This window comes from Falco naumanni, chromosome 2, assembly GCF_017639655.2.
Source record: "Falco naumanni isolate bFalNau1 chromosome 2, bFalNau1.pat, whole genome shotgun sequence".
NCBI classification, from domain to species: Eukaryota; Metazoa; Chordata; class Aves; order Falconiformes; family Falconidae; genus Falco; species Falco naumanni.
Genome location: NC_054055.1, coordinates 30,745,107 through 30,769,940, shown reverse-complemented (window position 1 = coordinate 30,769,940; position 24,834 = coordinate 30,745,107). Strand labels below are relative to the sequence as shown.

The 24,834-nt window shown below is 43.5% G+C and overlaps 1 protein-coding gene across 2 annotated transcripts in view; it reads left to right on the top strand.

The window, feature by feature from the left end:
• The window catches only part of FAM124A (family with sequence similarity 124 member A), a 54,199-nt gene extending 29,566 nt beyond the window's left edge, over positions 1-24,633 (top strand). For both annotated transcript variants that reach the window (XM_040584381.1, XM_040584380.1), the window contains exons 3-4: positions 9,626-10,365; positions 22,388-24,633. In XM_040584381.1, coding sequence (XP_040440315.1) covers positions 9,626-10,365; positions 22,388-23,191 — 1,544 coding nt within the window. In that variant the 3' untranslated portion in view covers positions 23,192-24,633. The remainder of the gene's footprint in view (positions 1-9,625; positions 10,366-22,387) is intronic.
• Positions 24,634-24,834: the final 201 nt, after the last annotated feature.

Below are 24,834 nucleotides of genomic sequence, written 5' to 3'. Positions count from 1 at the left end.
TTCATTTTTGTTGGTACCACATATTTTTTGATCAGTAGTTTAGGAAAAAAATCTTGCATCTGTAATTTCTAAAAGGTTCAGGAAATGTTTACCAGGCAGCTTCTGTCTGCCACCTTACCGGGATCAGGATGAAGCACCAAAGACAAAGCACGCTTTCTATTACCACTTCCCTTTTCCATCAGCTGGGGTGAGGTGGGTCTTTTGAACCACACACTTCTGTCAGCTGAAAGGATTATGAGATACAAAATAGTGTTCCACTACGGTCAAGTCCAAGTGGGTCCTTTGCTGTGCATTGTTAATTGTCTACAGAGAAACAACCAGGGCAATGCTTGACCATCCCTCATGGTTTGATCCCATTTTTTCTTCAGATGTGTCGAGTATGGATGCTTTGTTGTGGCTTCAGTGTTCCCTCTGGCTGGGTTTCCCTGCCACCTCTTCGTGATACCAGGAAGGTTTGTGCAAAAGCGCAAACTGATTAAAAGAAGTCTACTTGAAAATTAATGTTTTTAGCCAGATCAGTTCTCTGACTGCCACCAGAAGTCACAATCCTGATTACTCCTTCTCTGAGGGCTTCTTTTCAGCCTGTTCAGCAAGCGGTTTCAACTTGCCCCTAGACCTGACACATGGGAAGCACTGGAAACACTTAGCTGGGAATACTAGGGGGGAAGAGTGCCAGCAGTGAAGCCTTGAATTGTCTTAAGCCCATCATAAAATCACACTCTCGGTTGAGTATATTGTGTGAGGTATGGACCATTGCTGGACCAAATTTGTCAGCTGCTCAAGTGTACAATGTTTCTTGGTTTCTTTTAAGGCAATGTTCTTTCTGCCCTTTTATAAAAAACGTATTTTTTAGAATCTCAGTTTTACAAGGACAAGGTTCAAAGGTCTTTGAACAGTATGGTGGTGGATGCAGTTTGAATGCTGACACACGTTGTACAGCTTTTGATTTACTGGTGATTGCTGATAGCAGTTTTACTGAATCACTACACATTGCAACTGTACAATATGATGTTAATAGCAAAGAATGGTATCTAAGTTCTTGCCAAGTACAATGATCCACGTCTGTCTTTAGGAAAATTTTATGATTGGGAAGGGCATGCAACTTGGCAAAGCTTAACTCTTCTAAAGTGGAAATCTGCAGCCATTTGGAATACTGCTCTGTTAGTGTTTCAGTTTCAGGTCCTCTTGTCTTCCCTACCCCCCCTAAAAGGTGAGGCAACTTTTTTTTTTTTTTTTTAATTCTATGTACAATACAAAACAACAATAAAACAAATTAATGTAGTAGTTGAGCATTAATAATTAATGCACCTTCCCTGTTTTTCTCTGCTGGACTGAATTTAGCTGCAATATAGGCTGTTATACAAAGTCCTGTGCCTTACCCTGATGGCCCAGGCTAATTCATGCCAGTAGCTTCGCTAAACTCACCAAGGCAAATCCTGCGAGCAGCAGCTCACCATTGTGCTTCAGTTCCCTGCTCAGGGGGCTGCGATTACTCTGTCTTCCGAAAGACACAGAATGACAGTTGCCAGCTGTTTTCCACAGATCAGGAATATTTTTGATGGCATCCAAAAAAAAAAAAAAAGTCCTTACTGTTTCTCTTATGGGTATTGGGTTTCCCGTGAAAATTTATCTCCATGCGAAGAAGCCATTTGGGCCTCTAGATGGCAAATAGAGGTAGATTGTGGCTTTTGAGTGAAAGCAGGTGGGACAGCGAAGGCCGTTTGAAGATACCAAATCATGTGGGTCTGTTTCGTTTAGGGACACGTGCAGACTGAGAATCAAGACAGCTCTTGAATTGTGGTGAACTGTGTGGGAGGGAAGAGAGGACATGAGAACAGCTGACATCCAGAAGAGTATCCCTGAAGGGTGTAGGATCACGCCAGCATTTGGGGGTTCTTGCTTTTCAGCAAATCAGTAGCTAAATCTGTGGTGAGGAGAGTATTGAAGTAAGACTTCAGCACTCTCTGGAGGGTAAGTAGATTATAAGGATTTATTTTTTTTAATTTGAAATTCTGATTGTTTTTAACACTTCAAGAGCACCATGCAGCAAGACTAAAGAGCTCATGGAGAAGACCACAGCACTGATGGAAAAATCCATATCATCGGGAGTGTTTGTGAGGAGTTGCCAAACAGTTTGCTTGCTTGTAACTGTGGTGTAAAAGCACCCACCATGGTTTCCTACAGTTTGTCTGCATGAAGATTCCATATACCTTCTTCTCAGAGATGGGGGTCTTTTTTTTTTTTTTTTTCTGGGTGCTTAATATACAGTAAAGCACAGCCCCTGCTTTGGCATGTCTACAGGCTTCATAAAGCCAAGATAGAACACACAGACACAGCAAGAAGGCTCTGCTGTCAGGGACATGGAATTACACAGCCAGAAACACAATGTGGTGCTCCCATCCCTTTCTTTTTAGCCTTTTTTTTTCTTTTTTTTTTTTTGAAGGGAAACATGAAGTCAATGTGTCCCATCTTTCTTTACAGAGACACTAACTTCACACAGGTTTCATCAGAGCTGGGTGAAAGGCAGCAGGACAAACTGTTGTCTCCATGGAGAAAAAAGGCTGTAATGTGAGTTCAAGTTACCTCTTCTCCTGACCTACAGCTGGACAGTCAGCCCACAGGCAACGCACACAGACCTTTACACCAAGTGGGAACTACTTCTTGTCAGCCATGCAGTTAGGGGATAAGTGAGAAAGCTGCAGTACTGTGAATGAGGAGATGAGGGAAATAGGGATGGAGAGTTTATCTATGACCTAAGGAGTCCGTGACTCTTTGCCTTGCTATGGGCAGTCAGCAGCCTGACTAAAGGATTCAAAGAAGTTGGTTTTCTAGGGTGTAATGGAAAACATGGCAACTTTCTTCCGTAATGCACATCACAAAAGCACGCCTCATTTGTTGACAAGGTGGTACAGTAAGATACTAGAACAAGAATAATCTTCATGATAAGCATGTAGGCCCACAAACTTTACCTCCAGTTTTAGTTGCATAGCTGAAGTGCCCGAGATGGAACTGGAGTTGCTTGGTTCCCACTGCACTTGTGGACAGTGGAGAGTGATGTGCCTTATCTGAGGTTTGATTCTGTCTCTCACCATGGACTACAAAAGGAGCCCAGGACAGCCAGCCTCCAGGACAGACAGGAGGGACATCTGTCAGGTACCTAACTTTCCGTGGGATGAATCTGGGCCACAATAGCTTTTGTGTTTCCTATGAAGAAGATGTGGGTCCATCATATGTTTCTGAAAGCAAGCCAAGATGGCAATCTTGGCACCATAGACTACATGAATGCAAATGGGAGAGCGAGGGTCAGGGTGCAGTGGCATGATCAGCTTAAGATGTGTAGCTACACGAGTGGCCAGGAGTGCATGGAGAGGTAAAGGATGTGAAATGGAGTGAGATGGCCCCTTTCAACAGCAGCTTAAGCTGATCATGAAAGGCTACCCTTGGGCAGGTCATGGGAATGTAGCTAGTGGGGGAGGGATGAGAGTTCACTTTGGGCTGTAGCACAGTGGGGAGTTTCAGCAATCACTGCACCATCTAACAGCAAAGGTACCACATGATGAGATCTGCCATTGCCTTTGCTTGATCATGCAGGGCCTCTGTGGGCATTAAGTATCACTTTTTGATAAGATTCATTCTCGCAGGGTTGGCTGCGTGCTGTATACTAAGGGCAATGACACCTCGTTAGACTGTTCATATGAATATACCAAAGAAAGCTTTTTATTTCTGTCAGGCAGATAATGGGCTTCATTTTCCAGCTTTATTTTCACTCAATACTTTTTTTTTTTTTGGTTCTTCAGCAACTGAATAACAACACAGAGAGCCTGTATCATGTGCCTGTCTGGAAGAGCAGGTTGACTGTTTTGCCACACTTGTCAGTATGCTGGTCTGCTGTGTCTATACTATCTTAGTACGGATGGAGGAGTGGGCATCCTGGCACCATTATCTCCATTCAGCTGCAGCACCACAGGAAAATGCTGCTCTGATGGGAGTGTGAAAGAGGTTTCTCTTGTCGCTGTGCTGTGCAGAATATCCCCTTTCTTATTGCTTCTGAACACCCTTCATAAGTTTGAGGTGGTGTGCAAAGCAGGGCATGCTGAGAAGCACATTATCCTGCAGCCCTGCATTTGTCAGATGCTATTAAACAGCAGGGAAAGAGAATGGAGGAGCTGGTGAATCTGTCACATCCTGCTTGTTCAAAAGTTTATTGATGCTGCATAATTCATCAAAGCATGACCTGGCAGTGGGTTCTGCTGTCAGAGGTGTCCAGTTACGGCTTCTGTTGCAGCTGCCCATAAGTTGATGCTCCTTGTTTATGAAAATAGCTTTGTCTTTGTGTCTGCCCATGAGCCATTCAGTTAATACACCTAAAATGGTTGGTCTTGCCTTGGACTCGGATGAAATGTGAGGGTCCTGTTCAGTGAGAAATGCTACCATTTTGACATTTCTTTGTGTTTTGTAATGGGACTGAAATAGGGAAATATTGACATTTTCTGCGCAACAGAAATCCCAGGAAGTTTCAACTAGGAAATCTTATAGTGCTTTTTTTCTGACATTATTTATACAGTGATTTTTTTATATAGATATATATTTATTTTTTTTACCTTCCCGCAGTTGAAATATTTTGACTTATGAACAGTGAACAAAATATGCTGATCTGTAATGTTTGGGTTTGAGTTATTTCATTAGTCCCTGATAGCAAGTATTTCCTGATAATGAACTTGATGGGAGCTGCAGTTCAGAAGCTTGGTGCGCTCACTCTGACCCTCTCCCATTGCCTGATTTACATCTCCTGCAGGGCATTGTGCAGTTTGGTCAGGCTGAAATGTGAAATCTTACTGCCTGATGTAGTGATAAAGGAATCTAGTCTGTACAGTGTAAGACAGGTTCAGGCGCTGGTTCCCATGGAGCAGCGTACCGCAGCAGGAAAATGGAAGTTCACGTTCCAGTGTTCGGTTTCTCAATGCAATATTATGGGTCAGCTAAAAAAGTGATTTATGTCAAGTATTTATGGGTTGAATACTTCATCTGAGTTTCCTGGATAGAAGATTGAAAATGTAGGTGGCTGGAAAATTGAAAATACCTGCCACAGTTTGGAAATGCACTTTCCCATGCACAAATTGGGGCCAGGGTCCAGTCTGCCTAAAATCTCTCTTTGCCACAGACTCCATCCGAGCTCGCATGCTTACCGGGTTTGCCTAACCCCATAGGCAACTCTTCATTAGATATCTCCTGGTGAGTTTGAGAGGTCTTTAGGTCCATATCTTGATTCACCAGCACAGGGTTAGGAGAGACATTTCAGGGAAGCGGGTACTTATCTCCTTCCTAAGTTCTGCTACAGGTTGGTTTTAGGCAGTCGGTGGATTTCCAGCCAAGTCCCCTGGAGAAGCCTGGAAAATTAGATGTTATCAAGACTTCTGAAGGTGGTGACTTCTCCTGAGATAAAAACGTGGTTGGAACACTGCCCTGAACAGGGACAGGTCTTTGTGCAGGGCAGCTGTGGGTGGGATGCAACCTGGGCCTCTCACAGCATGAAGGAGGGACCAGACTGCCAGGTCATGGCCAGAGAACCCAGTAACCACCCTGCTGGAGCCAGGGGTGCAAGAGTCCTGGGCCAAAAAGCAAATGGAGGGAGACTATTCTAACCTAAGGTTATTCAGGTGCCATGGGAGAAAACTCTTGCTCAGTTTTTCTAGGGATGTTTTGCCTCCTGTGTGGTTTGATGAGAAATGTATACTTACTCCAGGGAGAAGGAGCTGTAGCTCCAGTTCCCGGTACCTCCAGGTGAGGCTAGCTGCTTCCCAGCTGCTAGGGTTGCTGAGCTGGTCACACCTGCTTGTGCCTGCTTTGGGCCAGGAGCCCTGCCCTCCTGGCCAGCTGCAACAAGGGTGGTGTTAACAGATACCCCAGTCTTTATGGCACCTCTCAGGGGTGGTGGCTAGCCCTCCACCCCAAGGCGGTAGAGCACCATTGCCTCCCACATCAGCCGTGTCACTAGGTGGCCACTGTTGTCACAGGTGTCCAGTTAGGCACCTCTGGGGCCAAGAGGATTGTCCTCTGCAGGCACCACTGTTCCCTGCAGAGTGAGGAGGGAGGAAACCCAGGGAGGTGGTGGAATCACCATCATGGATGCGGTGCTTGGGGACTAGTTTAGCGGTGACCTTGGCAGTTCTGTATTAACGGCTGGACTTTATGATCTTAAAGGTCTTTTCCAACCTGAATGATTCTATGAAAGGAATTAGGAAGGCAAGATCATCCTCTGCAGGTTTTTCAGAGCCAGCAGCCCCTCTCTCCATGCACTCAGCAGGGGACACAGGCGACCAGGCTAGACAGACAGGTACCTGTCCCATCTGTCCCCAAGACAAGGCAGCTTGAACTTAAGTGAAGTTGTACTGAAATGAGGCAGCTGGCACAGACGGACTTGACAGCACCCACTGCTTTCTGTCAGATTGTCTTTCTGATGAAAAAATACTGGTTTCTGGGCAGGGAAAGGAGGGGAGGAAGAACCACAGGGCAAGACTGCCATTCTGCTTTGCAGGGGTTTCTTTTTTTCTCCATTCAGCAACACTGCATCAGCAACAAAATAAAAATAATACATAGAGAAGGACCCATCCAAAGCTCAATCATAAAATATCAGGCGACCTTTAGCTCCTAGTTTTAGGACATCAAGTGTGACAGTCCCGCAGCATTTGGCCTGGGTGTTTGCTTTAACCTCTCGTGGACAGTTAATGCTACCTAACAGAGGAGTAAAAAGTTTAGAATTGTAAAATACTCTTTCAATCCTCGTAGTAATTACCTCTTAGCAATATTAGAGCTTTGCCAACTCGAAGAGAACTAATCCTTTTCTGTCACAGGAAAGAAAAAAAATGTAATAGCTGTGAGAACTGTGGAGCTTATTTCCAAATAGATGCCTCAGCATTTTGATATTTTCTGTGGGATTAACTAGTAACACAGGAAGGGTAATACATATGCAGAGCTTTCATTTGCTTCTGTGACAATTTGCCGGGGGCAAATTGGACTGTGTCATGAGAAATGCTGTCGTTTCCTTCCCTTCCTTGCCAGTTGAAGCAAAAATATCTTGTTAGTAACATAGAAACAATTTGCAACTTATCATCAGTTCAGGGGAAGTTTCTCCTAGCTCCTTGCCTCGTATTTCTGCTTTTCTTATGTTTCTCTTTCACTTACCAAAACAGAAATGGCTGCCACTTCATAAACACAGAAGCCTCATAATGGAAGGTGTAAAGGTGTTGCAGTAAAAGCATCGTTGCTGGCATAAAACAGATACTGAAGCTCTCTCGGTACTGATTTGTTAGGTTTTCCCCCTTTCAGCATAGTTGCATCTAGCTCAAAAAAAGGTGATATGCTCTGCTGTATGTATAACCCTAGCTCCTAATGATGGCTTTGTGCCGTGCTTTGGTGGTCTTCTGAGGCAGGCGCTGCGAGCATCTGGTGCTGATGGGCACAGGCAGTGATGGCTGCAGAATACTAATGCTGGGGCTGGCTCCCACAAGGCTCCACTTCTGAAAAATGCTTTAGCCATTCAGCATCCATGCACCATGCTGAGCAACAGGAGGGCAGAAAAGCCATGCTCAGAGATATATTTTTTTTTTCAATGCAGAGCAAGAAGCCGACAGGAACGATGGCTCTTTGCTTCACATTGTTGTGCCCAGGCTTCTTTCAGAGCTGCAGTCATTTATATGCATAAATATCAAGCCTTTCACTTGTTGCAGGCTTTGCTAGCATTTGCGTAACAAAGGAAACAGAGGGAGAAAAGAGCTGAACATCTTCTATTCCAGTCTTAGAAAATGAATGACTGCGTAGCTATGGTGATTACTTTTTTTCTGGTTTTATTAGATCACTGTCCTCTGCAATTTGTTTTCCTTCCTGTCCTGCTGCCACATGTAAAGGACCATGAGAGGACCTCCCCCCACCCCCCCTTTGTCTCTCTCCCACACTGTGACTATCCATAGGGGATATCTCAAAAAATTACCTACCAGTAACAATTGTCACAGCAAAGCCTCTTGCCATGTACTGACACAGATATTTTTCTTTTTTTTTGCTTCATATTTTTTTCTTCCATTAAGCATCTGACAAAGTCACTCCACATCACCCATTTCTTGCAGAGGTATGAGAACTCTGCTGTAATTGTATTTTTTGGTTTTTTTACTTGATTTTTCTATATCTCCCCTAGGCAAAATGTATGCTTGCTATTTGTTCTGCATACCATATCTTTCTGCAGCTTCTAAACTGAGGCTGGTGGTGTATTTACCAGTCATGTCTGGAAAACGATGCAGTTGCATCCAGCTTTTCTCAGGGTCCTGCAGCTACTGTGCATTGAAAGACCACTAAAATACACTAATTGAGTAATACTGCTTTTCCATTAAAGCAATTGCTGAAGTATCACAGGAATGTTATTCTGATGCCAGGAGGGAGAGGTTAGTACTGATTACCAATAGGAGGGGAAGCAGCCTGTGAGACAGTGTCTCCCTATTAAATGTAGTCTGCACAATGAAAAGCTTGGGAAGCCTTTCTAAGGCTTCACACATTTAGGCTTTGTGCCCAGGCTCAGGGTCACAGACATGGAGGTGGTTTCAGAACACCACACAGGGGGAACCATTCCTGCAAAAGTATCCAGATTACCTGGATAACTTATTAAATTGTCTTGGATCTTCATTCACATGCATCTTTGTTGGCATGCAACTCCAGCAAAGCAGAAGTGACAGTTTCTCCCCAGCCCTCCAACCAGCCCTTGCTGCGTTTCTGAGCTTCCAAGGAGGTTTCAGGGATAACAACAGATAGAGCTCCTGTGAAGATTCCCAAGGCTAACTACAGGTTTCTTTTTTCCCCCTGAGTTAGTGTAATTTTTTGTGCTTCCTTCTCTTACCACTCTTCCCTAATCTTATAAAAACCTTGAAGCAGTAGTATTATGGTCTTGATGGTCTGAAGATATAAACAGTGCAGGATTTGTAGGGACAAGTAATATCTTTTCCTGAAGAAGGACTTGTGTGCCTGAAGGCTTGTCTGGTTTTTTTCATAACTATATCAGTTGGTCTAATAAAAGATATTACCTCTCCCTACAAACTTTGCCTTTACTTATTAAAACAGTTGCCTCCAGGACACAGAACACTCTTAACTGGGTGAAAAACTCCAACGTCAAGGTGATGGAGTGGAGTTCAATGGTGTGATTTCCATGCCCTGAGCCAACTGGCACAAATTAAAACAAGATGGGATGAACACTCTCCACCCTGATCATTCTGCACATCATTAGTGCCACTTTCACCCCTACTCTATGTCCATACTTTTGTCTTTCCTACCTCTCAGCTGTATGGGGCAGCTCTTACCGAACACAGAAACACATGTTGGGTAATGTCTTTCGGATTCTACCTCAGTAGAAACAGCAACCCTTATGGTATGCTCGATGGAACTTCTCTGTCTTCTGGTTATTTTCTTGGCTGCTATATCTCTGTACATCAGTTCTAGTTTGTTGTAGGTTAGCTTGAGAGAGATGGGGGGGGGGGGGGGGGGGAGCCCAGTGTGACGGAGTAGACTGTTTCTCCTTTAAGGATCACCTAAATATTGACAACCTGGTTACAAATCTTAAAGGTTGTTTTTCTTTTTATACTTTCAGGTGAACTTTCTGTGGAAGGCATACAAGACCCATTCCTTGTTAGTGTACATATTATCACAGATCCGGGTGAATCCAAGACTCTTCAGCAAGCCATTGATAAGCTTCTAGCCTGGATCCATCCAGACCTCCAGCTGTTTCGAGTCTCAGAAAGGCGAATGCCCAAGGAGCGCAGGAAGCCAAGTAAGGCTGGTGTTTCTCAGCCAGCCCTTGCCATCATTCTGTTTCTGCAGGAAGAATATGGAGAAGAACCCATCTTGCAGCTCCACAAAACCTTTCAGCGGCCACCTTGGCATTACCACCACACGGAGCGAGTGCATGGGAAGTTCCTCCCTTACATGCCATGCAGCCAGGACTTTTACACCTTGGCTCCAGAGACTCCTCTCTGGGCCATTCGCCCAGTGCACTACGGGAAAGAAATTATCCGCTTCACTATATACTGCAGGAGTGAAAACTTTGTTGACATTCTGAAACTGTACGAATTAATACTGAAAAGACCAGTATGTCAGAAAAAAGTGGACTTCTGTGTTTTTCCTGTCTATTCTAACATGGAAATAGACATTCAGTTTTCTTTAAAAAAACTTCCGAAGGGCCAGGTGCCAATGCCAACAGAGTCAGCGGTGCTGGAGTTCAGAGTGAAAGATGTGGGGCAGCTTGTGCCTCTCTTGCCCAACCCTTGCAGCCCCATCAGTGAAGGCAGGTGGCAGACGGAAGACCACGATGGAAATAGGATACTTTTGCAGGTAAGTTCAGTACCCAGAGAAACAGAAACACATTTACTGGTTTTGTGCAGGAGAGCTTAAGCTGCAATGGCAGCCAGGAAAGGAGGCTTTTCTTTTTGCTCTATCCTAGATGAAAGAGCCAGGACAGTACTGCTAAAGAAAGAACCTGAAACCCCTTGCTGTGTGTATAACTGATCAGGAAAGCAGTTGGTGATACTCGCCAGATACCCGTCAACCTCAGCTTATGCAAAGAGCAGTGCGAGATGAGGTAGCTGTTTAAAACAATGAGGAGGCAAGGAATTATGAGCTTGAGTGGAGAAATGATGGCTAGTGGGTGTAGTGTTATAAGAAATACAGGCACAGAACCAACAGAGGTTTATAAGATAGCTCTCTGTTATTAGGTTGTTATGGAAGACAAACAGAATTTCTGATGGTACTCATTATTTTGTATATGTGATAGTACTCATATATATGTAGCATCACAGGGTGACAAACTGATTCTCTTTCGCACAGTGATTGTCAGGTGGTGAAGGAAAAGAAATGCACCCTGAAGAGCAGCCCGAGAGAGACATTCCCACAGACGCTCTTCTTGAACTAATCTCAAGTGCTTGTAACCAAGTGCTGAAAGAGAGTTTATTTGTTAGGACATCCGTAGGCACGATATCTGGGCAATGTATCAGCATGCTCTGCTTCACTACGCCATATCCAAGGGAGATAAAGGGGATAACAACCAGCAAGCTTTTAATAGCTGCCTGCCCTGCAAAGGGGGTATCTGTGGCAATCCAGAGCCAGGCTAATGTGCATTCCTGCACTGCAGAGGTATTTACTGCTGCTTAACATTTGAATCATGTTGCACAGATCCTCACCTTTGGAAAGTTGTTGTTCAGATTTCAAAGAGGAGTGTTTTGTTAGAGTGAATTGCATTTATGAAGCTTATCAAATTGCCTGACCTTGTTTCTGTGTGCCATCCTTCCACTGTACAGACCTCCCAGTGTGCACAGAGGTATGTACCACCCCACCCCACCCCCAGCACAGTGCCTCTGGGTTTGTAGCTCCTGGGACTGAAAATCCAGGTACATGGGGCTTCTGTGTGCTGGTAAGTCACGTCCAGGTGGTGGTAAAAACTTTTGTGCCACTTTGCAGATGCCACCCGCAGAGGAACCCCATGCCAGAGCTGAACAGCATGTGTCCAGGACTCGGGAGGCAATTCAGCTTCCCTGCCCATCTGCCAAGACAGTCACCGGTTTGTCACGGTTGTTGCTTGCACTGTAGGCATACCTGTGTTAGCCTGAGATAACCTGTAAACTCAAGCTTACAAGAGCCATCACAAACCTTTTACAGAGAAACCGCATGCACTTGTGGCCTTTTTCCCTGTTCTTTTTCAGGAGGTTTCTGCTATGTTATATAACTTTGGTTTATGGCATCTTGCATTGGCTTCAAGTAAATTGAAGGGAAGGGTAAAAAAAATAAATAAATAGGGCTTCTAAATAAGGCTTTCCATTTCAAAACAGGGAATTTTCAGAAATAACAGGTGCCAGACAGTACGGAGGTGAAACAAGACTTGCTGAACAGCAGGCTGAAGTAAACCCTTCAAAGAAAATCGGAATAAGATTTTAGCCATATGCACTAAAAGAGTGAAAGCCTGCTAAGCATGACCTCCAAGTGAAATTAATTTTTATTTCTGTTTTCGCTGAGGATGTTGATGCTGAACAGGAAGGCAAAATGGCAAATGGGAATGAAGTTACAGAAGTGGAAATTATCACACTGGAAGTGTGGCAGAGCAAAAGAAGTTTAATGTATGCAAAATGGGGGGAAACCAGAAACTTTGGATCTAACTTATGCTATTGTAAGTCATGAAGACTAGGTCTTGGTACACAGGTTTTAAACAAGTCTGTACAGTCAGAAGTAGAGCTCTGTAACTAAACCAAAGGGAAAATGTCCTGTTTGTACTCAGATGACTACAAGCCACCGGTGCAATATGGCCATGAAAAGAGATGTGCAGTCTCTGGTGTGTTAGTATCCCTTAAGGAGCATGGGAAGTGCTTGTGCTATTGCACAAGGTCCCACAGGCCTCACCTGTCTTCAGCCCTGGGCTCCAGAGAGGGGTGGGTGCAGGGAAAGGCTCTCCCCCCATGCAGAGGAATGGAGAGACAGTCTTACAAATGGAAACTGGAAGATAGGGTCATCTGAGCCTAACCAAAGGAAGTCTGCAGGGAGCTCTGACTGTGCTTGGAAACTATACCAGAAGGCAAATGACAGGAATGAGAAAAAACGGTCGTTTCACTAAATGATTCTTCTGGCACAGGTACAAAAAGCTGTGGAAAAACAGATCTGAGTTGGCAGTTGTACATACTGATGGCCAACTACGTAACAGCCTCCCAGCAGATGCAAACAGGTTAATACCTAATTCAAGACAGGATGGTCACTTAAGGAAAAGGGATTCTACAGAAGAGCACAGGTGTAAGAAACACTGGATTTGGTGATCCATGGACTCATATTCTTTTAACTTGTTCTGAGTTCAAAACAATTACAGTAGCTACCTTTTAAAGTAACAGGACTACCTTTTCACTTCTCACAGAGTTCTGCTATTAACAATATCATCACTGCCACAGCATTGGTCATAACTTTCACTTCTTCCCAGTTATATGAAACCACACAATGTCCTCCTAGTATTTTTCAGCCTGCACATCAGTTAGTGCTTAGTAACGATCCAAATATTTCTATTTGCTTCATATGGATACTGCAGCTTTTTCTAGATTAAAATTATCAATTATACACAAAATGGTAGATTAACATCCCTGTTAAATTACAGGCAGTTTAATGTCTGAAGTTTGAATATACCTCCATGGTTAGACTGATAAGATGTGACCTCTTTATTTTTCTTGGTGTGCTTACAAGGACTTGGATACTTGCCAGCCAGATTGATCCATGCTCTTAACCCATTTTACAAATGCAATTACCAAGGGGCTTAGATAAAGTCAGTGCAAGAGAAAAAGTTATTCATGGGCAGGATAAATCTGTTTAATGCCACAGAAACTATTCCTTCATTTGCAAGGAAGCCTTTCAAAATTATTCTGTTACAGTAGCTTTTCCACATTGGCACGTTAGCTCCAAGGGTGCAGCTATATACCAGCTGAGGCAAAGGGTAAGCTTCGGTTGGCTTTAGCAGGAGCAAGGCTTAAGGGCACGTTTGCATCCTGTGGGAAGACACCCAGACTGCTTCACCAGTGCTAAGCCCAGAAGCAGGACCTCTGGGAAGCTCTTGTCGGTGCAGTGGGAAGAATATATAAATAATGTAACTAAGAATATACCATATACCGGTATACCGAATATACTGCCAGTTTTATAGGTCACGTCCATGTTCCTGGCAGCCTCTGGGTATAATCTGCACAGAGACAGCTGAAGTGCTAATGAACTTGCACTCCTGGCAGCGCAATGCGGGAAGCAGGAGAGGTTAATAACTATGAGACCAGCTTGGCCGTGTGTGTTTGGGAAGCACGGATAGTGAGCAGAGAGAAGAAGGTGCACAGATGGCTTCTTTAAGTTATGAGAATGTCTTTGGAGAGGGTAGGAAAGGCAACATAACATTTTGGCAGAATTTCCTAGCTACTCTACATGGGGGAATGGGGGGACACAACATGCAGACATACCTGGGAGGAAGACAGGTGACAGTAAATGAGTAATCTCACCTAGGTAGTGACTTGGTGTTTAAGCGTAAGACCTACTGCCATTTTACATGCCAAAGGGTGCCTCAGCTGCCCAGAAGGGGTGTCTTGGCAGATTAGGCTCAGGACCTACAGGAGGGCTGTGTCCTCCTGGAATGCCAGGCGGGCACCCTAGGAGATACCAGAATGGACCAAGCGTCTATGTTCGGGTACCTGATTCACCCTGTAATAACCAATTTCTTGCTGAAAGCCCTCCTCCTCCCCCATCTTCAGCACCAAGAAGCAAACGACATTGTCGGAAAGCCAAGACAAATAAAAATCCTGAGAAATGCATGGTCTGTTACCAGTCTATGCTAATCCTGCCTGAAACAAGGTAGCCAGATAGTACTTGTAAGGCTTTTATGCCAGTTATTGTGTTAATGAACCTATACGGTTTATGGGGTGGCTATTTGCTGTCTAGTGTTGCTATATAAACCATTGAAATAACAGTGCAAATGTTAACTGATCACAGCTTTCGTTAGAGGGTGTTTGTAGCTGATTTACTGAGTTAATCGGCCAATGCTCTTCTTACCTATACCAGGCAACCATGATATTGAGTTCAGGAGTGGTATGATCATATTTAGGAAATATGGTTTATTACCTGAAGCCTTGGTTCTGAGAAAAGATTGCTTGTGGACCCAACCATTAAAAATTATGAACCTGTTGCTGTGCTACCTGCAAGCTCAGGTCTCTGCTGCCTTGGAGATTTCTCCATCACTGGGTGTACAAAACAAGTACTCGAGATCTGCAGTCAGGCAGTAGTTACCCCTCTATTGGTTTCATGAACTCAGCTGCAGTCGTTTATGTACAAGGTCAGTATGTTACTGTTGAATACATCCTTGGAGTTGCCAGAAGTCAGCCTGGGGGTGCAGGTGTCTGCCAGCTGCATACATAAAGGCATTCTGTGCTGGGCATTTGCAGTGCAAAATGCCTGAAGATGGGAAGCAGCATGAGGGTTACATGCATACATGGACAACAGCAAATATGTTATACAGCAAAAAGAATCAATATCTTATAGCTAAAACCTCTGTGTTTATTCAGTGTATTATATAATACGGGTGTCTGTGAGACTCGTGAACACATCTCTTTATGCCCTTTTATCTGAGGCCATGAGGAGGAGAAAAGGGCCTATATTTGCCTCAGCTTATTTAGAACATGTACGTTATCTGCATGAAAAAGTATGGTTGTAGTTGGACTTCACACTCAAGATAGCTGAACGCAGAAATCTGGAAGAGAGATTTTTCTATGATGCATAACTGACCCAATGGGTATTGGGGAGCAGAGACAGTGCCTTCTTACAGGATGCTGGAGACCAGCTGCACCTGAAGCAAGGAGCTGGGAATGCAGAAAATACCCCGTCTTAGATATATGGGTAGCAAGGGTGGGTGTTACTAAGCTGCAGAGTCAAAATAATTACAGGATCTGAGGTTAGGACAAAGTTTTTCCTTTTCCCCTTCCAGCCCCAACTCAGATGAAAAGAAACATTTTCTCTGCAGCATGAGGACTGGTTTGCCTTTCAAACTTGGCCAAGGAGAGTCAAATCTTGGAGGCTCAGGGTTCGCTTCTGTTTTTGCTGAGAGGTTTAGGACGCAGATCAGTGTGGTCATGGTCACTTCAGCTGACCCAGCAAATGCATCTGGATCTGCATTTCCTCTCGCCAGCACAAAGCAGTGTTCCTTCTCCTTCCCGTAGTTTCCAGTTTGGGTACCTTGTTGGTCATCCAGTGTTCATATGATCTTGATGAAACATGTAAATAGTCCAGGAGCATTAATCTGCTACCATTTTAGGGTCCGTGGGCTTAGTGGGACCTCTGTCTGATGCCCCTGCCTGAAGCATACGGCAATTTAGTCTCCTGAAAACTGAAATGCTTTTGTCTGCCTAAAGTGTCAGCAGGCTCAGTAAAGAAATGGCTTAATGATTTGTAAAATGGTGAACACAAGGTCAGACTGGGTGATATAATGTACCCCTGTAGTCTTAAATGTAGTTAAATCATCTGGTCTCTGGTACTCAAAGCATTACTAACTACAAATTCTGGGAAATAAAGGAAAGAAAGCACAGTCCCACTGCTACAGTCAAGTCACTACGGTTAAGTACAAATAGAAGAAAGATGAGCACGTAAACCAGGAAGCAGAGAAGGCAAAAAGGAAAGACAGAACAAGCAAAGAGAGGGCACTTTTGCAGGGAACAGTTTAGTCTGCAGGAAGGAAAATGGAGGTGAGAAAAGAGCTTCAAGCTTGCTTGAATTAATAATGCAGGTAGAGCAGATCTGAACACAAAAAGGAAGAAAGGCAAAGAAAAGCATCAAGTACAGGCAAGGATGTAGACAGGGAACCTTTACAAAAATTTAGTTTCTGTTGAAACTGGTGAAAGGGAGACTTTTGGAGTAAAAATTGACTCGGTCGAGGAGGTGTCATAAGCTGATTTAATTAATCTGGAAGTCTAATACTAGCCTCCTGTTTTTAAAGATATTCTACTCTATTTTTCCTTTCATTTTAGTGCCATAGCTGTTTGGTTCTTCTTAGTGCTTCTAATTGGTTGGGGGGGGAACACAGCAAATCAGTCACTAACTCAAATAGGAGGAGATAATGTAGTTGTTCTTCTTCATTCTAAGGTACTTTGTCTTTTCTGTTACTGCAGTTATGTTTCATGGCATAGTAAGATCCCTGATGACTCTATACACCATACAGCAAAAAGTCTTGAGAGTGAATGTATGTAGTGCTACAAGGCACACGCCTGTTCTAGTTTTGTGTACACAGTACATGCCACTTTCCAAATATGTTCAATTTTAAGTCAAATTTGTCCATTTTGCCTTTTGATATGCTGCCCTTCTGAAGACATTTTGCTTTTTAAATAAGACTTATTATGATAATACTGAGGACTAACCTCTGCCGCTTTTTCATGTTTTGTTTTGTTGGTTTTTTTTCCCCTGGACCAATCCCACTGGTTTTAATACAATTAAACAAACACCGTTGCACTCCTATTGAGCACGCCAGGCAAAATCTGGGCTCGAGATGGTGATGTCATTGCCATGCTGGCTGGGTTCTGACCTCAGCGGAGCCTTGCTGGCAGTGCTTAATACAGATAATGCGTAATGAGATCACTATCTGCTTTCTTAAAAAGATTACTTAAAATAGACTGCAGGAACACTGATGGATTTTTTGTGTCAGGTATAAGCAGCCCAAGTGAATTCAAAAGCGCATTTCTGCGAGGTTCACCCCAAGTTGTTTATGGCATTCCCAGATATTCATCATTAAATTCTTCTGCAGCCCATTGTAATACACAAAGACTCTAAATCCCTCCAGGCTTCACAAAGATCTGTGCAGAGATTATATATGAGCAGCAGATTAGCACCAGATGAAAAAATCTGTCCTGTTAGAGAGCTAATCTGTTCAGTCAATGGCCGGGTTTGTTGTGCATCTTTGTGGCGAGGTCTGACAAATCTCTTTCCCTGTATTTGGAATTTCAGTCATAATCAGCGTGTCAGTTTGGATCAAGTCTTTGTCCTCTCAGATGGTTGACCCACTCGCTGGCATCTCTGCTGTGCTTGGGCCTGATGCAGGCAGCATGGCCGTACCAGGCAGGGCTCTGCCAGGCTGCAGCAAGCTAACAGGTGATGCAGAAAGCAAGCTGTGAGAAGGCTGAAAATAAGGACTTAAAAAAGAAAGGAATTCAGAAATCAAAGCAGATGCAACTGCTTCCAAAGCCAAGGGCAGTGTTGAGGAGGCGGGGGGAGGCTGTTCTGCAGAAGAGTAGCTGCATCTGCTTCACACTGTCCTCAAGGTACAAAAATAGGGTTTGCTGTTTTCAGCATCCCATGGCATATGAAGGGCAGTGGAAGATTGGCATCTCCTTGCTTGTCGTGGTTTCTCCTGCGAGCAATCACACCTGGAAATCCAGTTTGAACTTTGTGGGACTGTTAGGCGCTGTAAGGTTAAAACAAAGAGGCACAATCACATGAACGCACAGGCTGCATGCAGGTCTCCATATGGCATGACAGGGGTGGTGCAAGGGAGCACAGTCAATGGCCTTGGAATGGGACTAGGAACTAGTTTTGCCTGAATTTTAATCCTGACTAAATCATGGAATCCTCTCTGTGATCTCTGACAAGTTACAGAATGTAGATATAGAAAAGTCTTATTAGTCCACATAATCCAGTTCTCTACAATATAGGATTAGTCTGTAATCTTTATTCACTAGTGTTTCATAAGATGGAGCTTGTGACACTCTACCTGTAGTACAGTTGTGCAGTCCAGTATTCTCACAGTCAAGAAAGTCTTCGGATATGTTGCTTTAAGATGAAAGTATTAAAAAAAATCTCCTCCTATTATTTCCTCCTTTTGCCCATATCACGAAGAGCAGCATCTGAAAAAAAGATTGAGGTCAACAATTCCTCCTATAAACAGAGCTGTTCAGAAATGAGCTGTGTTAATGACGTCTCTTGGCATGCCCTTCAGGCAGCCATCCTAAGGGCAGACTGTACTTGTCCCCTTCTCCTTGCTGATCCACCATTGCCTCCTGCCAGGTCAGCTGGGCTTGACCAGGAGCTGTGACCCAGTCGCAGAAATAACAGCAAATACCTTGTATAAAATGAAATGCTCTTATTTGTCCACAGAAACATGAAAATAGCTAGGAAAAAATGTTTAAAATAACAAACCCCTAAAAGTAATGCCTTACCTAAAGTAGATTTTTCTTGTTAGTGTAAGCATGTTCCAGTTACACCAGGTACTTAAAGCTGTTCAGCTGCACGGGCCAGGCTGCCCCCTCCAAGTGGTCCCACTTAGAAGTGCACGTCTCCTTTCCTTTGAGTTTCTACTTTTTTGTCTGTATTTCAGTTAGAAAGTTTTTATGTGAGAGCCGCAGCGTTTCTAGCAGGGATGTTTAATCCCACCCCATCCACTTACTCTGGTGTTGCCCTCTGGCCCATACCCTTGTGGGTGATACCTGGGGTAAGCATCCTTTTGAGTACTGGCAATTTGGTTGCAGCTGTAGTCATTGTCTACATCCTACATATGTCTACATATCTGCAATCCAAAACTAACACAAGCTGATTTAAACTGGAGAGTTTGTAAATATTGGAAGGAGCTCAAAACAGCTATTCTTGTGCCTGTGCTTTATTCCTAAAATGCCTAAGACTTTACCTGTATCAATAAATTAAACATGCCTGGGAACATTCCCAGGCACTGAAATCCCTGGTGCGGAGTGGCCTGTGCTTGCAGGCCAGGCAGGATCCAGCCGGTACCTACAATTACACGACTCTAACAGACACAGTGACTCTCACTAATGGTGACCTGAGAGACCAAATTAAATTACTTTTTCTTTGGAACATGTGTCAAAAGTTATGTCAACAAATAAGTATAACAAATTATTACCGTTATCTAAATGCATGAAACTTCTACTAGTGTGCGAAATAGCTCCTCTATACACCAAAGAAAAATTAACACATGGGAGTTATCTCTGCAGGATTAGGTTCAGCTCCAGATTGTACGTACCTAAAACAGACATCTAACTGCAAGTATTTTTGTGTGAGCTACAGCCTGTGTTCTCACTGTAGTCGATGGGTATGCACTCAGTGCAGCTCAAGGACCTAGAAAGCAATTCAGCTAACGAGACACAGGAATTTTCTGCAGGGAAAGCCGCATGGCTCTCTATACTCCATGAGCTGTATTAACTAGGCAATTAAATCCTACCTGTGATGTCTGAGGGCTCTGTCTTATATGCGTATAGACAGATGGTGTGGGCTGTGCAAGGTAAAGGCTAGGCTTTCATACTGCCCACAGAACTCTCCCTGGTGCAAGTGTCAGATCTGTTCCAAAAATCCTTGTTTCCAGGTGCATCTTTGTCCTAGTTGTTACCAGTGCTTGTGGGGCCAAAGACCTACTTTCCTTTTCACAAGTAAGACCACTGCACTCGCTTGGATCCTTGGTTTCTTTGGATGCTTGATCTGCCAAATTATCAGCTAAGTCTACAAAAACACAAGAATACAGCATAAAACCAAGCTGCGGTCAGGCAGTTCATGATTTTCCCCCTGAGCAGTAGGAAAAGTGTTCTGGACTTCTGTTGACTCACCAGGCGTGGTGGTTGAGTCCATGTAGTGTAGCTGATATTGGAGCTACTGCAGAGAAAAAAAGAGTAACTTTGGTTAATGCAAACAAAATATAACGAGGAGTGTTTTCTTGGACAAACCCATCAAAAGAGTGCAGTGATTTGGTTGTGGACTTTCAGCATGTCAGATTGTTATTGCTGGGTTTCCCAAAAAGGTCTTCAGTTAAGAAACAGATGGTATTTTCTTCATAGGCACAAGCCTTTTATCTTGCTGAGTAGTTTTTTAAACAAATTAACTCACATGTTGTGTAAATAAAATAATGTTGTGTGTAGAGGTCTAAACTGATTTCTGGTTAATGTTTTGTTGACAACTTGACTCCTTTTATTTGATTCTCTCGTACTCATTTTCTTACCAGTTAACGAAACTGCTACACTACTGTGGTTAATTTCCCCATTACTTCATTTAATTCTTTATGGCATTAAGGAAAACAGCTTATTATATTATACAGAAATAGGTTGTGAATTAACATACCTCATTACGGATACATTTGTACCTATATTCATCTACAATGCCTAAGTGAACCCCTATGATCTAGCTGTCCTGTAAATCACCTCTAGCCATGCAGTCACGAATAAAAAAACCATTTTTTGCAAATGTAAAAATCCTTTTTTGCCTATAAAATCACTGCAATAAAACCCAGAAGATGGTTATGACAGATCTGGGTCACTAAGACAATGTGACGTGCACTAGCAAGATGTTAGAAGCAGCGATGTATGGAGTTCTTTCAGAGACAGGGGATACAAAGGACCTCCTTGGCTGCCAGGTCTTATCCCTTTCTGTCATGTCATATAATCTCTTTGGTCAAATGATTGAGCTCCATCTCCATCCATTAGTCACCCCAGAAGACTCTTCTACTTCTGTTGTGATTAGAAACCTTTTATTAGCTTGTGGTCCAGGTTTTTTAATGGACAGTTAATCTTATGGTGGTTTTTTTTTGTTTTTTTTTTCCTTGTGGCTGCATCATTTTCATTTTGGTTTTATTCTTTTTCACATAGGCATGATTTGAGTCACATGCAGCATGCTGGATGAGGCCTTAGCAGTGTTGTCTGCAATGCATTAATACTTTTTTAACTCGCTTGAGACTGCCCAGGGTCATGGTTGTCACAGCCTTGCCATTTTAGTAGCACATACTGGCCAAGATACCTAGTCCTTTCTTCTCTGTTGTTTCCAACTGGCAAGTCCCATAGCTAAGATCATTGTTTATTCTGAAGGCTATGATCTTGCACTTTGTCCTGTTAGTCCCTGTCCCTTTTGGGACAGAAATCTAGCCTTTTGTATTATGCAAGAAACTACAGTAAGGATTTAAATTAAACTTTTAAAAATGCAAACCTCCGAAAGCCTTACTGAGATAAGTGGGATGATGAAAATCCTTGATTGCTCAAACACTAGGGCCTCAGTTCAGTTACCCACGCAACAGTGTCTAATCCCATAGGAAGGCCACCTGCCCTCCAGCTGCTTTTTGAGAAGGGTGTTGGCTCCCCATTTGTCACAGCTGCTGTTCCTGTTCAAATGCTCGAGTATCTGGCAGGTAGGCAACTGAATCCTGCCGTGGGGCTGAGGTTCAGGTCCAGATTCAGATCGTAACCATCAGGTTAGGTCTTCAGTCTAGGTGTCTACAAGCGAATTAGATGTCTGTGCTTAAAGTCATTTGGAACCAGTTAATAGAGCAAGCGGGTTCCAGAGCATACTGCTCAGCTAACCAGAGATGAAAAAGAAAATGTGAAAGAGGTGAAAGAAGTAGTAAATTCCCACCGAGAAGACTAGAGAATGACGTTGCTTGCTAAAGGCATTTTGATGTTTCAGAGGAAAAAACCAAAAATATTTGCAACACAGTAAGGAAGAAATGAGAAATTATAATGATGGCAGCATACATCTCCCATTTTTTTCAGTTTTATTCTTTGGCTGCCCACTAAGGCAGTAACTCTGGAAGACAGAATATGAATGAATCTCAACAAGTCAATAGGAAGTGAGGATTCTGAGCTAGTGTAATTTAGCCCACAAGGCAGGGCTCCTTTACCATTTATTCTTGTTGTCTTCAAGGCTCCTTATGTAAATATTTGGGATTTTGGCAGGGCATGCTTTCTTTGTTATTGAAGTGAAACATTTGCTGCAAGCATACTGAATGAAGTCTGCTTCATAATTATTTGCAGTAACAACTCGGCAACAGAGGCTTACATTTGTAAGACTGCCAATTCTGTATTAATGTGATCTTCTTTCCTCCCTTTCCCGGCTGCAGCAAGCACGCAGTTGGTGTAGGAAGTCTGCAAAGCAGAACAAGCAACCATATCCATCTGTGTCAACATATTCCCGCTCCACCACTCTGCCAGCCTTTCCTCCTCAGAGCCACCGATCTGTTCCTGAACAACCAAAAGAAATGGATCAAAACAAGGTACATCAGGCAAATGGCCTTGGTCATTATCTTGGTTTCTCCCAGCAGGACTTGAGACACAATGATCGAGGAGACTTCACACGCAGATCCAGCAGCGCCTCCAGCATTTCACGGTCGTTTCAACGAAGCAAGTCTCTGTTCTGCTTGCCCACAGTGAACTGCTCTTCAGCCTCAGAGACTTCTCATTTCAGTGAACCATCTCAGTTTTTGAATACTGGGTCACCTGCAACCAGGTTAAAAACATGGAGATGCAGCCCCAGGCTTAACATTGATGACTTGGAGGGTGCCCAGGAGACTGATGTAGACACGGGGATGAAGCTGTCCTTCTCAGACTTGTCTGTGGTCTCTGCGTATTCTGCCCTTAATGGATTTTGCAGTGACTTGGAAGCTTCTCTTCCCCCCCAGAAACAAACTGTTGGTAAGGCTAAACAGGCAGCCACCGGCGCGAGGCCTGTACCAGCCACGTGCAATACCTTTGAGTCAGTTGATGGTTCACTGCCTTCTCTTTCTGAATGGTCTTCCAGCTCATTCACATCAGCATCTCTCTCCAAGCAGCACAAACAGTCCTCGAGAGCAGCTCCTTGTTCTCTGGATAATCATGGTAGTGTTTGCCCAGCTTTACCAGTTAACGAAGAAGAGTTTTACATCTGAGGTTTCTCTGTCTTACACCTTCCAGGGCAAACATATTCTCCTTGTGAATGACAGGAGTGGGCCCACTTTGAGTGTGCAGAAGGTTCCTCGCTGGGGAGAAGGTGATGCAGCAGAGCATGCTAAATATTTGAAGAAAACAGTCAGATCCCTCAGAAATGGGTGTCCCCAAATTATGTACAGTAAAGCGGTCTAGGTTTGCACCCGTTACCTTTGCACTGGAGAAGGTGACCAGCACAGAGACATTTCCACTGCAGCACAAGGTGGATGGTTTCTATGACTGACCCTTGGACTGGTGGTGAAGGAAATTCTGGAAGAGGCACATAATAACCTGTTTTTTTTGGCAGACAATGAAGAGTAATTTGTGACACTAAACTGCTTTAACTTTTCTGAGAAACGCCCTTAACTCAGGAAAGATGGGAAGAGCAAGGGGTCTTCTTTCCCTTTCACAAGTTCCAAAGGCAGCTCTAAGCACAGCAGGTCCAGGTAGCATGGTTACAGTGAAGTCAACCAAGAATTTTCCTGTGAGGACACACGTGGTTCCTTGTAACCTCTGAGAGCTGGCAGTGGTGAGGTGGGGGAAAAGCTTCACTCCTTCCCCAGGGAAGAGGAGGCTCCACTGTATCTCTTACTCTGATAGTCCAGGATTCAGAAAGTGCCAAAAGGGAAACCTTACAGAACATTTTCAACCCGTTCCCTCAAAAAGCCCATCCTTTCCCATTGGAAAGAAGCCATCCAGGTTGCTGTCCAAACCACTTGTGTAGACAGTGGTAACCCAAGTAAACCATGTTTGCAACTTCTAACTCAGGCAATACAGGGCTTACCTTTTTGGAATACAAAACAAGGAAGATTACCCAGCATTTTTATATATTGCTACACCACTAGTTCCAAATGCATGGCAGCTCCCTATTTTTTAAGGGGTCATTATTTTTCTGTTAAAAATAAATAATGCAGAAACTTACTCTTCATATTTCCAGTGCAAGCATATTTCTCTCTGGGGAAAACACATTTCTTCTCAAATACCTCTCTCCAAAGGGAGAACAAGTCAAATTTTACCGGCTTTTCAAGCAATGTTTTTAAAAAATGCATACTTGATACCCTGTTTTGCTCCAACTAATTTGTTACTTTTTTTAAAAAAAAAAAAGGTAAGAAGCTGATAGTACGACAACTAAGTACCTTCACCAGATTTAAGTCATGTGAACAGGTTGCATCATGCATGTTCTGAAAAGTTACATTTTTGGCAGAGTAGTAGTACTGATTGCAGCTCTGATCTAGCCAGTGAGAAAATGACCATGTTAAAATGTGTATGTATAATGCTCAATGTAATCTATACACAGGTACAGATGCTGAAGACCTACCATGATGGCATTGTGGTGGATGGAATAAAAATGCATTTGTGGAGAAAAATGTTTGCTATATTATCAGGTAGTTTTAATCAGAAGAATTGCTGCTTTGGGGGGGGGGGGGGGGGGGGGGGGGGGGCGGGGGGAGAGGGGAAGCACAAAAAAAAAAAAAAAAAAAAGTACACACACACTCCAAATAAGAGTTATTATAAAAAGTGGATCAGCTTCCCTGGCCCATTTAAGTAAACGCACAGTTTATACGAACAATTCTGGGAGAAAGCCCAGGAAAATTGAGTATAGATT